Below are 18,689 nucleotides of genomic sequence, written 5' to 3' on the forward strand. Positions count from 1 at the left end.
ACATTTAAACATATGTATAATCCAAATCATGTCTTTCAATACCGTTAAAAATTCCATCAATAAAATATATTTCAACATAAATGGTTATTTAAAATATCTAATATATTCCACACAACTACTGTACTTTCCCATATGGAATAAAGACTATTAATAGGAAAAAACAAAACAAAACAAAATTTCTAATATAAAATGCCAATATAAATGGTTATGTGGAACATTATGCAGTTGTAAAAAAGAAAAAGGCAACTCTATATATTTATACAAATCCTCAAGATAAAAAAGTGAAAAAAGCAAGTTGTAGAAAAGTGTGAATAGTTTGCCACTATTTCCATTAATAAAACACATTGTAAGTGCACAGACTGCTTTTGACAGAATATGGAAGGTAAGGGGCTTCTGGAAAGGGGAATGGGGCACAGGGAAAACAGGGAGGCTTTTTCATTGAATGTCCTTTTGTAACTTGTGCATGTGTGGCCTATTAAAATTGAAAACATTTTTCTCAATTCAGAGACTTACAAGGGTTGTACTCTGGCCATTAACATAAATGAAAATGGCTGGGTTAATTTTTCTATGAAGCTGTAGGATAAAAATTAAAAATCAGATAAAAATAATTTAGTTTTCTTTTTGAGCTTGTATTCTGCAACTGTCTGGCTAGGTCTTCTTTTCAGGGAAACACGGTAGTACAGAGTTTTAGCTTGAGATGATGAGAAAGTTCTAGAGATGGATAGTGGTGATGGTTACACAATAAAGTGTATGTACGTAATGTCACAGAATGTACACTTAAATATGGCTAAAATGGTAAATTTTATGTTATGTATATTTTACAATTAAAAAAGGGTAACAGTATTGTTAAAATTTTTAAATATTCAATTGATCAGGTAAACCTTCTGGTAGGTTTATAATGAAAACATTGCATTTCTTAGTGTTATAAAGGGGCTATTTTGAAAATACTACCTGCTGTATTCTCAATTCCTCCCCAAATCATGTTTTTCTCCTAGGAAGCAGAGCATGGAGAATGAATTGGGACAGGCCAGCTGCAGCAAAGGACAAAGTGATCCTGCCATACAGATACAAAGAAACCTGGGATGGATGGAGGACACAGCTGGCTTTGAGCTGTGCTGGGCCAGCCCCAGCCAGGATGGGGCCGAGTCCGCCTGGAGACTACTGGTTTCATGGGAAGAGCCCATGCCCAAGCCTTACCCGTCTTGTACTTGGTGGGAGAGGACCAGTAGGGTGGCCACTGACATCTTGACAGAGGTCAGGGAGGGGACCAGGGGACTTGCCCTTGGAACAGCTGCCCCTCCCCAACGAGGGCACGAACACTGTCCAGACACTCTGACACCATTTTGGGGAGAACGTAGAGGAAGTGAATTGTAATCTTGAATTAATTAAATGTTTATTAGAGACTGAACTAACCCGAAACCTTAAAATTGCAAGAGATGGAGATACAGTGGATTCTCACTATTCATGGTCATTCTGTTCTGTAAAGTCACCACGAATACTGGATTAGTGTGAACACCAAAGCATTGCTCTCAGGAAAATCCAGGGTTCAGTTCCTATGTGCCTCGGATCACAATATTTTCATCAACCGTTAATACATAACTTTATTTTATGTATGCTTCTGTTTAAAGACATCTTATTTAATACATGTTGTTGCTTCACAATGCACTATAGCTCACGCTGGACCGAGGCTCATCTAACACATGTCTTTTCTCTGCAGGCATCTCACAGCCTTTCTGTGCTTCAGTACTACGTTTGGGGGCCATTTAACAATAACCAAGGAGAGCACAAAAAGACGAAAATGTGGCATGAAGTAGACCACGAGAAGGACACTTGCTTACAGTATGACGCTGAAAGAAGGCAGAGCACTGCCTTATTCAGCCTTGGTTGGGGACATGTGTATCTAGTGATTCAAATTTTCTGCCACGATAAATAACTGTCAAAGCACTGAGTATTGATTTGGGGGTTGCAAATAAATTTTTGCAAGTAGGCAAATTCGCAAATATAGAATCCATAAATGAGTTGACTGTAACTTCCTTTGGCATTGCAAGTATTTCAACTCCGCGCATTATCTAGGAGGATGGGGCATGAGATTTAGACCAATTATAGAAAATGAAGAATGTAGAATTTTTGGTTTTTCATATCTAAGGTGTAGTATTTCAGGTTTTCACTCTACCTCACTATTATTTAGAAGAACAGAATGGAAGCTCTCAATTCTCGAGGGCAAGGATTTTTGTTTTGTTCATGCTGTATACCGTCTGCAGTTAGAACAGTGTAGCACATAATAGATGCTCAACAAGTCGTTATTTGTTGAATGAATTAAGGAATGAAAATCACATCCAATACAAATGGATTAAACTACCGTTGTATCATTGGGCTATGACAGTTACAATTACACAAGTTTTATAACTTGACATAGGTGAAGAGGAAAATAAAACACTTCAGTTTTCCAGCTCTGTGGAGAGGCCTGGGGCAAAGGAATCACAATTCAAGAATACAATTTTCTCAGCTGAACTAGGATAGAGCATAGGTGGTATGATTCAATTCCCTGGGTGACTGGTACCTTCGAGCAGATAAGGAAAATTTCTTCTAGAGCCACAGGGAGGAGAAAACATCAGTAGCTGGGTAAGGTTTCAGACCTGCACTGGGAAAAAAGTTGACCTCACTTGGAATGTAGAAGAGTTCAGATGAAGCCTGGTTAGGTAATAATTGACATCTCCTCCCGGTCTCTGCTCTCAGACACTGAGTTGATGATGTTTTTTAAATACTTTATGAATTCCATCCGGATCTCTTCAGGGTCATCCTCAAGATTTGAGTGCACCAGCTTCAGCTTGTTCAAAGGTGGCGCTTAAAAAGGAAAGGAATGTAATTAGACACAACTTTTAATGAGGGCCATTTCTAGTTCCAAATGACCTGAGGCTTACAGATGCCAACTCATTTAACTTGCTAAAGTCCAAGAATAAAATTGTGTCTTGCTTGACATAATTTAACACAGGAAGGTTTCACCACACTGCCATGTGGCACTAGCATAATAACTCTACAAGCCACAGCCAGGTCCTCTTTGTTCTTACACCAGAAAGGAACAGATTCCTGAATATTGTGAGCCATTTCCTATGATCACATTGTCACCTCTGTAATTGTGTGTGCCACATGCAAATCAGAGTTTTTCTTGAGAAAAGGCTGGCCAGGAAAGAGTGCCCCTACTAGTTTCAATGAGTGGCTAAAACCCAGTGTTTTCCCCTCTTAGTATCTACCTGCTTTTAAAGTGTCTATATGTGGCCTGATCTTCCAATCTGGCAATTCTGATAAGGTGAGAAAAACAAATGCCTAGGACATAGTATGTGCTCACTAATTGCACATAGCTGCTGCTTTCACAGACACAGAGCAATAGACAAATACCCAAAACACTCAAGATAAAAGCAGAAAGGAGAATTTTAGTTTCCTTACACAAAGACAGGTTGCCTTTATCACTTCCAGAGCCTGGTTTGTGGTGTGCAATTAACAGACACTGAGTGTCCTGTAAGAACTGCTGCTGGACGAAGCAGGAATACCACATCTCGATTTCCTTCAGGTGGCTCGGGATATCAGCATTAAAGATGATCACCACTCCGTGAGAGTCCTTCATCAGGGCTGGCCAGCATGACTCAAACCTGCAAGGTAGCCAAGAACTCAGAGTGAATGTCAGATGGTTCTGGTTTCTAACTGCAGACTTCGAAAATACTATTTTAGCATTAGTAATTGATGGATGACTTCTCATTGTATCAAAACCCAGTCACTAAAGTTTCAAGAGCAATGCCCGTCACCAAACAATTGACCAAGCCCCTAATACAGGCTAGGAAGTGTGTTAGGCCAAGATGCCTGGTGAGCAGCTGATATTTTAAGCATCTGATGAAGCAAACCCTCTTAAAGGAGACGTACTTGGGATCGCCGCCACAATCCCATAGCTCAAATTCGCACCCCGTGCCTTTGTTGTTGCTGGTAACGTGTGGGTTCTCAAACTCCAGGATCCTAAAAACAAAAACAGCAGCAGCATCTCTACTTTGGAAACATTATACTTTTGGAACGCCGCCAGCACTCAAAGCAGGGACCGGGTGATAGAAGGGGACTGTCTGGGACACACATTCATCCAGGCTCACCTCACTCCTTGGGTTGGGTTGTACTCAGTGATGTCAGACGATTCTGTCAGGAAGTTGGCCAAAACAGTCTTTCCACTCTGACAATGAAGATAATAAGAGATCTTTGCTGAAGAGCAGAAAAGTAAACCATACATGAGCCCTCTGATAGCTGGCTTGGGCCAGGTGGGAAGGGTACAGGCCACAGCTACCCTGAGACCACCAGGGCCTCTCTGTGGTTAGGTGGACCTCACTGACTTGCTCTGTGTGGTGCACAGTCTGCTCTGGGGCCCCGGGAGCAGGGGATTCCAGCACTGGCTCTGCCACTGGGTGACTTTACCCACATGGACTTCCCAGCTGGCTCTTCGTTACCTCGTCTAAAAAAATCATTAGTGTGAGTTTTCCCTCGCTTGCTTCTCTCCACATCTTCAAGAAAAACTACATTCTGTCACAGATAGGAAGCGACTGAGGCCCAGAAAGAGGAAAGAAATTCCTCAAGGTCACACAGAAGTTCAAAGTCAGAGCTGGGTCCCAGGTCTGGGGACTCCTGGCTGGCTGTGCCACACTCTCACGTAGTGTTGTTTCTTCTTCTAGGTAATACAAGTAATACACATCCTTATTAATAAGATGAACGAAACTTCAGGTTTTGGTCCCTCTTCATCCCTTCATTCCCTCCCCAAAGGTAACAACTGTGGTGTGTTTTTTCAGATCTTTTCTACACATTTGCCTCATTCAACAAACATTGTATATGCCTGATTATAACACAAGGTTTTTTTTCTCCTCCCAAATTATTCCCCCGAAGAAAGGGAATCTCTTACATTTGAGTCCTTATAAAAACCTCTCAAATTGTGCTCTGCTCTCTCAATTACTGTATTTTGAATGACAACTGCTTGACTAGAATGACCTCAATCAATGCCAGTTTGGGAGGCTTGTGGAGATCACTGGATTGAATCAGGAAAATAAATAAATAAGTAAAAGAGCGGGGAGGAGCGTAACAATGCTTTCGTAATTTTCCCTGAGGATGTGGCCTCACAAATTAAATATTACTTAATAATAACACAGTAAGTAGTTAAGTTGTAGAGATCATGAATTTTGATCTACAGGATGAATGAATAAAGCAAATGGCCTGATGTTATAAGAACGGTTCTTTGAGCTGGAATATATTTCCAGGAACAGGGTCATACAGATTCCAAAAGTGCTGTATCCTAGAATCACTTAGGTGGTGTGCTCTGTTAGGTGATTCAAAAAGTGGCTCTAGTCATAGATGGCATGGGTGTCAAAGGTGCAGGGGAGGGGCTTGAATAAAACTGTGTCATGAAATGCAAGAATGGAATAAAACAGCATTTCCAAATTAACATATAGCTTAATGTACCTTAAAGTATATATATAGCTACATTGATATACAAAATATTACAAAAGTGTATTTGTATATTTCATCTATGCCCTTAAAGTTTATACATACTAGTTGGCTAAAATCTATTTATTGGGGCGGGGGTTCTTATAGGAAAACAAAGAAATTGCCTGTTAGGCCCATAAGGTACTTTTAAGTGTCTACCTTGAGCCAGGTGCTGTCTCATAAATTAGAAAAAGATGAGGTAGTGATTAGTACTAGGATATAATAAAAATAAAGCAGGGTGATATGATAGAGACTTTGAATTTGAATTGGGTGGTCAGGGAAGTCTAGATGAATTTAAATTGCGATTTGAATGACAATGACTCAATTGATGCTTCCAAACAGAGGGAACTGCTAGTTCAAAGGCTAGAGGGCAGGAATGGGCACAGCAGGTTAAAGGAAAAGAAAGTAAATTCGAAGAGTAGTGAGGGAGAGAGAAATGTGTATGTAGAAATATATTTCGTTGTTGAAGCTGGATGATGGGTACTAGGAGTTCATAGTTCTTTCTCCCTTGTATATGTTTGAGAATTTCCATTAAAAAGGAAGACATCTATACTTGTTTTGCTTCTCATAATTCTGTGTATGTTATTACTTATCTATTTTACTTAATAATTTATGTCTTGGAGAGTTCTCCATGTCAGTACACACAGACTTGTCTCATTTTGTTTAACTGCTGCACAGTCTTCCAGAGTAAGAATGTACCTTAGTTTATTTAGACATCCTCTTATTGCTGGGCATCTAGGATGTTTCCAATTGTTCAATATTGTTTACGACTTATGGGGAACATGGACAAGTATTCAGCTACAGTAGATTCTGAGAAATGTAATTGCAGCACTAAAAGCTATGCACATTTTAAATTTTAGTAATTTGATTGCCAAAAAGAGCTGTTATCAATTTATAGCCCCATCAATAGAATCCTAGAGTTCTCACTTCCTTACAAGCGTCTGATAACTGGGTGTTATCAATCTTCTAAACTTTTCTTATCCAATCTGATGGCCAAATAAATGTCATCTTTTTGTTTTAATTTGTGTTCCTCTGTGAAACTCAGCATCTTCCTACACTTATCGGTCAGTTGTATTTCTTGTGTGCAGAGCCTTTGCTTGATTTTCTACTGAGTTGTTTCTCTTTTCTTTACTGATTTTAAAACTTTCTTTTGTGTTCTACCTATTAATCCTCTTTGTAATTGTATTTTGCAAATGCTTTCCCCAGGCTTTAACTTTGCAGTCATTTCTTTTAAAGCTTCTTCATTTTTGCGTTGAGCTTAAGAAGACCTTCTCTATCTGAAGATTAAAAACGTATCTTCCCATGTGTTCATCTATTACAGTGGTTCTCAACGTGTGGTCCCTGGGTGAAAAGCATCAGCAAAATTCAAATTCCCATTCATTTACTACTTCTACAGGTTTCTTTACACGTTTAGTCTTAGTCCATCTGAATTTCATTTTTGTGTACGGTGTGAAACACACATCCCCACTATCACCACCACACATAACATTAATAGCCAATTGTTCCAAGATCAGGTAATAAATAGTTCAGTATTTTCCTCCTGGTTTTCTTGTCCGACAGACATATTCATTAGGGACAACCTCGGATGCACGGTGAGACCTAGGTTCTGGTTCCATAACGCCACTCACTACCTTGGGTCTTTGGGCCTCAGTGAAACGGGGTCAAGGTCTGGAGGCTTTGAGTTCCCGGTGAGGCCAGCAGCGCACACGCAGTTGGGAGCAGTGGGACTGGGTTCCCGCCTCCTGGGGGGTCCCGGCGCAGAACACAGCCCCGGGAGAGCCCCCGCTCCGCGCCCCGAAGCTGTGCCCGGCCCCGGCCTCACCTCGCAGGGTCCCACGAAGAGGATCTTGGCCTTCAGCATCTCTGTCCGCCGCCGGCAGGCCCACCCGAGTCTACCCAACGTAGTCAGAGACCGCGCTGTTGTCAGGGCGGAGAGGAAGCAGCCCCGCTGATTGGCTGCCTTTGTTTCCAAGGAGACGGAGCGAGTCGCGAGGGCCGACGGGAATGGGCGGGTTCCAGGCTTGGAGGCCTGGGCGCTTGAAACCTCGTGGGTGGGCAACACGTTCCCCGTAGGGTGGCGTGGGATTCGGGCTGAAAGTCGGCGTGCAAGGCAAAGGGAGAAGGTAGGAAGGAAACAAAAACCCTGAACCACACTCGCTTCTGAGCGGGGAGGACCGTAGATCTTCGCGAGTCCGGCCTCTCTGTAGGGAGGGTGCAGATTGCGGGTCCCAGAATGTCCTTTATTCTTCCCTCAAACAAGCCATGTAGCTGGTGAGCTGGGGTTGGAACCAGGCTTCTGACGCTTTTATCACTCTGGCAGGGCACTGGTTACATTGAGAACGGGTCTGTCATTTCCCTGGCCCAGTCTAGAAGTCAAGGAAAGCACGATTCTGTACTCTAAAGGGATCATTCACCACTGACCCTCATTCGAGTGATCAGAAAAGAAACCAAAAGTGTAATGCCCTGGCGTTGTTGCGTGTCAGTGCAGGTGTCTGGACGTATTGCTGCTACATTCAGCCATTAGGTCCGTTTTAAGTTACAGACGCAGTCAAGAATTTCGGGTAAGGCCGTGATATTAGGCGTCTATGTGCCAAGAGTGCCGATAAGGAATATGCTAGCCCCAAAAGGTGCTGACATGACAAAAAATATCAACGTAAACCCAATACCGAATCTTTACCTTTTGGTAGGCCAGTTATATAATCTTTGTATTACAAAGAACTGCTGCGTGAACTGTAAGGAAGAGTCCATTTCCATTTCAAGATATCATGAATTGATTGGTTGGTTAAATAAATATCTTTTGAATGCCTACTTTATACCAGGCACTCTACTATGTACTAGGGATGTTCCTGTACTTCTTGGATCTGTTATTCCAGTGGAGTAGATGGCTATTAAGTAAACAAGTAAATAGCACACGCTCAGGTAGAGACAGTTTTACCTAGCGGTAAGTGCTATGAATAAACCAATCACTGAAGACTTAAAGAATGTGAAGGAGTTAAAGAATGTTTTGGATGGAGTGGTCAAGGCAAGACCTTGGTGCAGAGGTGACACAAGCAGAAAGCTGAGTGAAGACAGGGCTCAGACAAACCATATGAAAGATCTGGAGGAAGAGCTTTCCAGCAGAACAGAAATGGCAAGGATGCTGAGGCAGAAATAAACTTGGCATTGTTCCAAGAACCTCCCAGAGGGCCCATGAGGTGGGTGCAGGAAGAATGGGAGAGCGTGGTGGGAGATTCTGTGGGAGAGGTCATGTAAGACGGGAATTGATTCTAAGGGTGATGGGACGCCTGTGCCAGGACGGTATTTGTGTGTAATAGCAACTCCACCAGAGCATCAATGCAGGTGTCTGGACGATTTAACTCAGTGAAGGATTTCTTTTTTCCTCACATAACAAGGAATCAAAGAATGGGCATACAAGAGCTGGTGCAGCTGCTCAAGGACCAAGATCCCTTCTCTCTTCCTGTCCTGACATCTTTGGAATGGCTGCTCTACCTTTGGGTTTTTGCTTTTTAAGCAGGAACAAAGGAGAAGAACAAATGCCAAAGGGTATATGGCACTACAGTCTCCCCTTTTCTGAGGAAAACAGTGGCTTTCTTAGAATCGCTAGCCAGTGATTTCTTCTTATGTCTCATTGGTTAGAACTGGATCACGTGGCCTCTCTAACTGCAAGGGAATCCGGGAAATGTAGATTGTAGTTTTGCACATTACTTTTCCCAAGAAGCAGGGGGAGGGGTGGAGGCAGAAGGTTTGACATTGGCTAGGAAACTGGCTAGCCAAAAAGTCATGGAGGGTTTTGAGCAGAAGATTGACGTGATCTGATTTATGTTTTAAAAGTGATCCCTAGGGCCGCTGGATGGCTCAGTTGGTTAGAGCGCGAGCTCTCAACAAGGTTGCCGGTTGGGTTCCCGCATGGGATGGTGGGCTGCGCCCCCTGCAGCTAAGATTGAAAATGGGCAACTGGACTTGGAGCTGATGTGCCCTGGAGAAACACACTGTTCCCCAATATTCCCCAATAAAATTAAAAAAAAAAAAAGTAAGGAAAAAAGTGATCCCTGGCTGCTGTGTGGAGCAAATGGGGGCAGCAGTGGACACATAAATGCCAATTTGTAGGATATTCATGTAGCTTAAGAGAGAGATGATGGTAGTAGCAGAAGTTGGATTGGGGACACATCTTGAAGGTAGAGTCAGCAGGAGTTGCTGATGGATTAGATGTCAAATGTGAGGGAAGGAGGAGTTAAGGATGACTCCCAGGACATTGGCTTATGTGGTTGTGTGAATTCGTTTTCTATTTCCAGACTTAGGAATGTTAGGGGAGGAGCAGGGTTAGGAGGTGGGAGATGAAGAGTTCTCTTTTTATTATGTCAGTTTTGAGATGCCTATTAGTTGTTGAGAAAGAAATGGGATATAAGATTCTGTACCTGACGGGAGAGGTCAGGACTAGACTTACAAATCTGAAAGAGATATCAATCAGCATATGGAGTGCCATTAAAGCCATGGACTAGATAGAACAAGCAGGGAGTAAGTGTAGGCAAAGAAGATAAATGTAGACAGAGAGGACCCCAGGATACTCTGCCATCTAGAGGAGAATCCAGCGCAAAAGGCTGAAAAGAATGTCCAGAGAGTACGAGGAAAACTAGGGGCAATGGCATCATGCAAGTCAAGTGAGGACAGTGTCCCAAGAGAGGGAGTGCTTCTAAGAGACCCAGTGAGCTCAATGAGAGCGAAGTCTGAAAATCGACCATCGGATGTGGTAAGGTGGAAGTCATTGATCACTTTTTAAAGATACTTTTCACTTAATATCTTTAAATATATGTCCACACAGATATGTAGTTTTATAAAAATGACTGAACATAACCACGCGCCTGCTTTCTTTTGGTGCAGTCCCTTTTTTCTTTGTCTGTTTTGTTTGGCTCTCTTACCACACCCTTGACCTCTCCCCTTCCCTCCTTATCATTTGAAGTTTTTGTCCCAGTGAAGAGACAGACAATGAGTAAACCCCCAACGCGGAGTTGTGATAAGCTGGGATGCGTCTTTCAATATTTTTCTTCATATATCTTATATATCCCCATTCTACAGAGCTCTATATACATATAGATCTGTAATGGTTGCCAAACCATGACTCTCCCAATTTTGGCTGAGGCTTTAAAAGCTGACAATAGGTGTTAAGTGTCTTCCAGATTATAGTCCATTTCTGTAGAACTTAGCATATCACCTGGAAGTTATCAGACAGTCATGAGATCGAAGAGGGAGAATTTCTTTGGAAAATGCGCTGTTTGCTCACCTTTGGTCAAGTGAGAGATGGGGCTGCAGAGAATCTGTCTCCTGGGATTTGGGCAGCATGAGGATGGGCATAAGAAGCTGGAGGGAGATCTGGTCCAAGGCAAGAGGGTTGGGAAAGAAAGAGGGTGCACTGGGAATTGCCACGGTTACAAGAGATTTTACAAGAGGTGGGAGGGAGTGCGCGCTGAGTCATTTTGGAGTTTGCCTGTGAGATCCCCCCGGAAGAGGTGAGCTTCCCAGAGAAGGTGGAGTACTGGATGCCCAGGCTTGGGAAGGACCTTGCAGACCTTTATCTGGAGGGGAGGCACTGTAAGGAAGCAGTAGTCAGAGCCTGCCTCATGTAAGCCCCAGGAACCCCTAAAAGCTCCCTAATGAGATACACATCAGTGTTGGGGTGTCTGCTACTTCCAGAGGCCACGTGTTAATTAAGACCTTTTCTCTCCCTTCCCTCTCCTTCCAGTACCTTCCCCCAAACTCAACTGTGGAAGACCCCGAGTAGTCTGGAGTGAGACTTGGGGGAGCAGGAGTAGAAGAACAAGACCAGCAAAGAGGAAAGAAGATGGCCATGTCCCTTTTTCCTTCAGTCCTACCAGCCTGAAGCCAGCCTGGGGTGGGTGAGGGTGAAAAGGTAGTGGTGGCTTTAATTTTGAATAAAGCACAGAGTTTTGAATAATACGGTGGGCAGGACATTTTCATTGAAAGAGATGATTCTTGGAGTTGAAGGTGCTAGGGGGACTTATTGTGACCTGGGATGGACTGAAAAGTCACGGGAAGTGCCTGAGATTTCATCTAAGGGGTGAGGAAGAGAAGGATTGAAGGAAGCAGTTGGGAGAAAGAATAAAATTGTTTGAATAAGTCTATCAAGTTCAGTTCAATGCCCTGGGTCCAAACACACACACACACTCACACACACACACTCACACTCTCTCTCTCACACACACACACACACACACACACACAATTATTTTGGTCATTGTTTAACAAAAATGGGATCATGTTCTAAGTATTATTTTATGTTTTGTTTTCTTTATTTAACAATATCTTGCTCCAAGTCATTTGTTGTAGTTTTATTACAATTTTTAAAAGTTGTATGCTATTTATAGTCTGAATATACCACAGTTATTCAGACATTTTCTTAATGATGGCCATTCAGTGTGTTTCCAGTTTAGGGCCAGTAAAAGCAATGGTGCAGGAATGATTTTGAATGTATGGCTTTCCATACTGGTGCCTGTACTTTTATGGAATCTGTGGAATAGGAAGACGGTTGCAGCGTCAAGGAAGGAATAAGTGTATTTTAAATATTAAGAGCTATTACCAGATTACTTTGCCACTTGGCTGTTTTAACAATGTTCCACCCACATTAATTTTTGTCAATAATATATCTTTTCATGACAGTTGGTGATCTTGACAAATGATCTCAGTGGAGTGATGAGGAAGAAAATCTGACTATAGGTTAAAAAAAGAGTGGTAAGTGTAATAGTTATTTGTTAGGTAACAAATCACTCCAAAACTGTGGCTTAAAACAATAAAGCATTTATTTCTCACAATTTCTGTGGGTCAGAAATCTGGGCATGACTTAATAGAGTCCCTGGCTTAGAATTTCTCACTAGGCTTCAATCAAGATGTCAGCTAGGGCTGCAGCCCCCTCTTGGCTTGACCGGGGGAAGACCCACTTACAAGACTACTCATCTGGCTGTTGACAGGATCCAGTTCCAGAGGGTCTCAGTTCCTTGCTGGTTATTGGCCAGAGACCTCTCTCACTTCCTTGTTATGTGGGCCTCTCCAAAGAGTGGCTTGTAATATGGCAGCTGGCTTCTATCAGAGTGAGCAAGTGAGAGAACAAGAGAGGGTGAGCAAGACGGATGCCACGGTCTCTTTGTAACCTCAGTTTAGAAGTGACATTCCATCACACTTGCTGTATTATGTTTCTTAGAAGCAAATCACTAGATCTAGCCCACACTGAAGTGGAGGGGGTTACATAAGAGCATGAACACCAGGATGTGTATATCATTTGGGGCCATCTTAGAGGCTGCCTAAGATAGGAGGGGATTTTAAGTTGCTGATTCTAAAACACCATCAGTTTAATAATAGCTTTTCATATAGCAAAAAAAAGAGAGAAAAGAAAAAAAAAAAAAAAAGAAACCACTACCATTTCAAATGTGTTTATTGATTTCAAAGAGGAGTTTGTGCTACCAGTAAGAGCAGTCTAGGTAATTTGGACCATCCCTTCTAATTGTGTAACAAATAAAAAACACTAAAAATATGTAAAAATTATTTGTCTGGAGGCACCAGAGAAAGAACAAAATAGTGAAGAATTACCTGATTAGGATTAGAGGAGGATGAAGGCCCAAGCAGGGGAACCCCATGTTTGGGGCTGGATTTCGCCTGGATGTGTTTGCCTGTTTTAGAGGGGACAGCCAAGAGGCTGAAAAACTGAGCAATAGAATTCTTGGCACTTGGGGCCATAGAATTGGAGGCTAAGGTCTGCCAAGTGGTGAGGAGCACTGAAGGACCTCACCTTATTTGGGGCTGAGATCCTGAAGGGCTGCACCCAGGATCAAAGTAATGTGGAAGTAGACAAGTCCCGACAGGGAAGGACTTTGGCTCAGCTTCAAGTCTTCCTAATTCTTGTATCTGTGTAAAGGTGATCCAAGATGGCTAATGCCCCAGGTATCCGGGAGAAGGAAACATAGATCCTTTCTGAAGGAAGATACATCATCTTGGGTCATAAATTATTTATACAATTTTGTACTTACAATCTCCAGCATATAATAAAAATAATCAGACACACGAAGGGCAAAGTGACATGGAAAGCAAATATGTAAACAACAAAGAAGGACCCCAGGTTATTGAATTATCAGGTACAGGCTTAAAAATAAATGTACCTTCTATGTTTTGTACATGAGATAAAATACAAGGATTCTTAAAATAAAAATAAAGAATTTGCATAGGAAGAAAAAAAATAAGATTGAAAAATTTAGCAGAAAACCCAAAACTATATAAATATATATTTAAATTTATATATATATATATATATATATATATATATATTCATAAATAAAAAAGACCAAACAGAAATTCTGTTACTGAAAAAAAAGAAAAACCAAGTTTAAGAACTAAATGAATGAGTTTAACAGAAAATTGGAAAGGCTGAAGAATCAACTAATGACAGGGAAGATAGAGCAGAAGAAAATATGCAGACTGAAACACAGAAAGAAAAAAAGCATGGAAAAATCAGAAGAGAGGATAAAAGATACAGAGGGTATATTGAAAAGCTGTAGCATTGATGTAAAATTGATGTCCCAGAAAGACAGGAGAGAGAGAATGCAGCACAGTTATGTTTGAAGAGCTCATGGCTGAGAATTTGCCAAAACTGATGAAAGATCTAAAGCCACAGATTAAAGAAGCCCAATAAGACCCAAGCCAGATGAATAACAAGAAAACTGTATTTTGGCATAAACAGAGTAAAGTTACTGAAAAGCAAATTCAGAGAGGATTTTAAAAGCCAGAGAAAAAAGACACACTGTCTTCAAAAGTGCAAACATCAGACTTTGAGCTTACTTCTCAACAGAAACAATGGAAGCCAGAAGAGAATTGAATATCTCTAAAGCACTGAAAGAAAATAAGACAGCTTAGAGTAGTATATGCAGCAAAAATATCCTTCAAGAATGAGGTGAAATAAATAGTTTCGAGCAAACAAAATTAGAGAGTGGGTCACCATCATTCCTGCTCTAAAGGAATAAAGAGTGTCTTTTAAGCAAAAGGAAAATGACCCAGGTGGAAGCTTGGACATAAATGAAGAGCACTGAAAATGGTAAATAGCTGGACTGTATGAGTATATGTATTATGATTATTAATATGTCTTTAAAAACACATTTTATTTTATGTAGATTTGTATTAATGATGTAATTGAATATATAATGTATATATTACATATAAGCTATAAAACAAATAGATTATATATACTATACTATAGTATATACAGAGGGTGCCAAAAAAATGTATACACATTTTAAGAAAGGAAAAAGCTATTAAAATTGTAATACTCAATATATGGTGATAACAAAAGATGAATACAAGTCACGTTTGACTTCTGCAATTACAAGAGGTGCTCAAAGTGGTTACCATCAGCATGATTTTAATAGTTTTTTCTTTTCTTAAAATGTGTATACATTTTTTTGGCACCCTCTGTAGAGTTAAATGTAAGTCAGAAGCTGGGAAAATGGAGTTGAAGTGTGCTAAATTATTTGCAATATTCAGAAAAAGAGTAAAGATTCCAATTAATACTAGACTTTGATAAGTCAAGAATGCATGCTTCAATATTTCGGGTAACTATTTAAGGATTGTAAAAGAGTGTATATTTTATATAACATGATAGAGGTGAAAACATAGCATATTTTAAAATAATTTAGAACCCCAATATGACAGCTTGTTTAAAATATTAATGTTTCACTAATCAATGAGGCTGCCTAAAATATCAGGTATAGAGCTATTTGGCCTGTGACACTGGATAAATATAATGCTTGAAAGTCGTGCGTCAATTGGCTACTACCTGCCTGTCCAGTCTCATTCCCATCCGTATCTACTGTGGATTCTTCCCTCCATCTTCTCATCATCTCTTTAGGCTTCTATGCTGTTTTTCAGGCTGTTCTTCCAACTTCTCTTGGTCCTTTTGAATACTCCATGATGCCATCTTGAATAAGATAGGTCTAGTCATCCTGAGGTTCAGCACTTAGCCCCCATTTTCAAAATGCACCTTTGAAGATTATGTGCTTCATCCTTGGTTTGGGGCTCCGGAGAAGGAAGAGGGATGCATTCTCAGTTGCTGGAAAAATGAAGATAGAATAAAAATAATCTGGATGAAGGAGTTTTGTATATTGGTTGGGAATTAATTTGACTGAAATAACAAGACTCCTTAACCAAGGAGGTCTGGAGGTTGGTAAGGCAGTTCAAAAATGGCCTAGGGCACCAGGGCGTGGAAAATGGCTCTTCCACTTTTTCCTCTGCTGTCCTTAGGTTTAGTCTTTGTGCTCATGCTTGTTACCTCATAGTCACAAGGTAGCTGCTGTGCCTCCAGGCATCATGCCTGCAGTTACTGAAAGAAAAAGAGGGGAAACCCTTTGCCAGTTGAGTCTGTCCTTTAAAAAAAAAAATCAACATTATTCAGCTATAAATAACTAAATTTAAACATAAACATATTAAAGTATACCTATGTTAAGTGTTCTTTGAGTTTTGAAAAATTATAAGTGTAGACTCATATAACTACTGTTTTACTCAAGATACAGAGTATTTCCATCATCCAATAAGTTCCCTCACGTTCCTTTGTAGTCAACTCCCTCCCACCCCTGGTCCTAGGAAACCTCTGCCCTACTTTTTGTCACTATAGATTAGTTGTGCCTGTTCTAGAATTTCATATAAATGGAATCACACAGTATTTACTCTTTTGTGTCTGGCTTCTTTAGCTCAGGATAATATTTTTGATATTTATCCATCTTGTGTGTATCAATAGTTCATTCCTTTTTATTGCCAAGTAGTATTCCACATTTAAATATATCATCATTTGTTCATCCATTTACTTGTTGATTGACATTTGGGTTGGGCTGTTTCTAGTTTTTGGCTATTATAAACACAGCTGCTAGAAATAAAGCTTTGTGTGGACATATGTTTTCATTTCTCTTGGGTAAATGCATACTTAGGAGTGAAATTGCTGGGTCATATTCTCTCTCTCTCTCTCTCTCTCTCTCTCTCTCTCTCTCTCTCCTGGTTCCTGATTTCCTATTTTATTCACTTGGTTATACTGTTGTCCCTTGAACTACACAGGTTTGAAATGCGTGGCTCTACTTATATGTAGATTTTTTCCTAATAAATACCTAGACTCTTTTCAATCAGTGGTTGGGAGTCCACGGATGTGGAGGGCCGACCGTACGCATTGATCTGTGCCATATTATATAGGGGATTTCAGCATCCGTGGATTTTGGTATTATTGGGGGTCCTGGAACCGATCCCCTGTGGACATTGAGGGTGTTAGGTCTTGGGGGAGTCAAATCTAATATGCGGAGTTTCCACTGCATGGAAGTGGGTACTCCTAACCCCTGCGTCATTCAAGGGTCAACTGTAATTTGTTACCATCATTGTTTATTTTGATGCTCCAATTGTCCTCGATTTGGCCATTGGAAAAAACCTTCAAGCTGGTTTCTGTGTCCTTTTGAAATTTTTGTCCTTTTGTGAACTCTTTCTTACTTTTTGGCTCCAATACATGTTCCCAGGTGGTTATTTTATTAATATTACTTCATAACCATCAAATATTATACACATTCTTTTGTAAAAATTTAAAGTTTCAAAAGTCCAAGCAACCTCAAAAAAGTTGTTCCTTTTCACACCTGGAAAAATCGGGGGGGGAATTTCAGCTTTCCCCCCCTTTTGGTATGAAACACCTACTTAGATCTCTGGCTGAGACTTTGGGAAAACCAGTGCTGGGTGCTTGGGTAGGCGCTGGGTTGCAGAGATGGATCTGTACAGTCTCTGTCCCCAGGGAGCTCCTTGTGTGGATGGGGAGAGCCACCTGTATAGTGCTTTTCACCTCATCAGGTGCCTTCCCCAATATAGCCTTATTTTAATTCACGATTGGAGCTATTACTAAAAGGCAAGTGATGTGTGTAAGTCCTAAACTGACATCAGGGAGGAGGCAGGAACCACGAGGGTTTGCCACAGCTCCAGTTGTCCTTTCTATGAGAAAAGATGTCATGTCTCCTTTGTGCACAGAGATGGCTTTGCCTCTCTTAGTCTGCCCCAGCTGTTGGGACCAGAGGCCGGGCTTCCTAGTCTCTGTGTTTACTTTACTGCACTGGGAGATGCTACCTCCTTAACAGCCTGTGACTTCTTGGAAGGTCTCATTCATGTTTGTGTCCACTGGACCTAGTTCAAAGCCTTGTATACAGTAGGTGCTCAATAAATACCAGTTCCTCCTCCCTCTCTCCCAGCACACACATGGAAACACAGATACATTCATTTACTCTATAAATATTTAATTTAATGACTGTTCCTTTAGTTTTTGTTTCCAGGTGAGAGAAATAAAAAATGTGAACTACTTTACGTTTCTTGGATGTATGTACTGTATGAATTTGGGTTATTATTATTGTAGATTGTTGAAATAGTTTGCTTTATGACTTTACTTTTAATTAGAAGAGGTTGACTTCAGAGAGCTTAATGCCCAGCCTTTGGTTCTGAAGGGAGCAATATGACATTGGCTGGGACCGGGACTGGATGACCTAAGAGTAATTTTTCTCCTGATTATGTGACTCGCTGCAATAAAATCTCTCACTTGAAAAAACTTAAAGAAATATGTTTGACATATTTCAGATCCTTTCTATAAATTGTTGGAAAGATTTAATATCACTGCCAGTCATAAAATCTTTAATTTGAGCTGACCTTCCATGGTCTCAATTCTTACACATGCAGTTTTTATTACTAAAGAATAAATGGTGGATTTCCTGTTATTCAAGAGAATAAAAATACCCTTCAATCACCTCCTCATACAACACAGATTTGAACATACTCAGTTCAATTCTCAAAGATAGGAATGATCACAAAATGATTTGCAACCTGGAACTATTTTGTTCTCTATTGATATAGGCATTTTTTTTTTTTTAAGCTTTAGCCAGGGATGAAGTCAGCAAGTTTGGTTTAGGGCAAAATCAATAAAGTAAAATGATTTTCCATCAATTTCATGAGAAAGCCTGAGCTATACTCTCAATATAAAAAAATATTTCCCAGTGGATTGAAGATAAAACTTTTGGCAAAAACAATGAAACAGGGATGTGGCTTAACCAAGACCTTTTGTCTTCATTTGGCCGTGTCCTACTTGCAGGCTTAGGGGAGGCCGTTGTGCAGCAGTCACATAATTTTGA

The 18,689-nt window shown here is 40.7% G+C and overlaps 1 protein-coding gene and 1 long non-coding RNA gene across 4 annotated transcripts; one reads left to right on the plus strand and one right to left on the minus strand.

Annotated features, from left to right (window-relative positions):
- Positions 1-1,376: 1,376 nt before the first annotated feature.
- On the minus strand, positions 1,377-7,452 carry IFT22 (intraflagellar transport 22). 3 transcript variants are annotated; one of them, XM_033109890.1, is made up of 6 exons: positions 7,328-7,439; positions 4,482-4,699; positions 4,134-4,210; positions 3,916-4,005; positions 3,445-3,647; positions 1,377-2,844 (listed from the first exon to the last, which is right to left on the minus strand). In XM_033109890.1, the coding sequence occupies exons 2-6, from the start codon at positions 4,533-4,535 to the stop codon at positions 2,696-2,698; spliced, it is 573 nt and encodes a 190-aa protein (XP_032965781.1). In that variant the 5' UTR covers positions 4,536-4,699; positions 7,328-7,439; the 3' UTR covers positions 1,377-2,695. The 3 variants fall into 3 exon arrangements, with proteins under 3 accessions (XP_032965781.1, XP_032965782.1, XP_032965783.1); XM_033109891.1 differs by lacking the exon at positions 4,482-4,699 and having other exon boundaries at positions 7,328-7,452; XM_033109892.1 differs by lacking the exon at positions 4,482-4,699 and having other exon boundaries at positions 4,134-4,239; positions 7,328-7,434.
- A 33-nt stretch (positions 7,453-7,485) lies between these two features.
- LOC117024525 (uncharacterized) lies at positions 7,486-11,551 on the plus strand. Its single transcript, XR_004423476.1, has 3 exons — positions 7,486-7,628; positions 8,898-9,048; positions 11,243-11,551. It is a non-coding gene; the product is annotated as an uncharacterized LOC117024525 (long non-coding RNA).
- The last annotated feature ends 7,138 nt before the right edge of the window (positions 11,552-18,689 follow it).

The sequence above is a fragment of the Rhinolophus ferrumequinum genome, chromosome 7, assembly GCF_004115265.2.
Source record: "Rhinolophus ferrumequinum isolate MPI-CBG mRhiFer1 chromosome 7, mRhiFer1_v1.p, whole genome shotgun sequence".
Classification (NCBI taxonomy): Eukaryota; Metazoa; Chordata; class Mammalia; order Chiroptera; family Rhinolophidae; genus Rhinolophus; species Rhinolophus ferrumequinum.

What these genes read in the sequence shown, in the direction of transcription:
- IFT22 (XM_033109890.1), bottom strand. Translation starts at nt 4,535, where the DNA reads ATGTGGAGAGAAGCAAGCGAGGGAAAACTCACACTAATGATTTTTTTA. An exon ending in AACCCAACCCAAGGAGTGAG is followed by an intron (nt 4,006 to 4,133) that starts GTGAGCCTGGAT and finishes TTTTGTTTTTAG; the next exon opens with GATCCTGGAGTTTGAGAACC. An exon ending in GATTGTGGCGGCGATCCCAA is followed by an intron (nt 3,648 to 3,915) that starts GTACGTCTCCTT and finishes GCTACCTTGCAG; the next exon opens with GTTTGAGTCATGCTGGCCAG.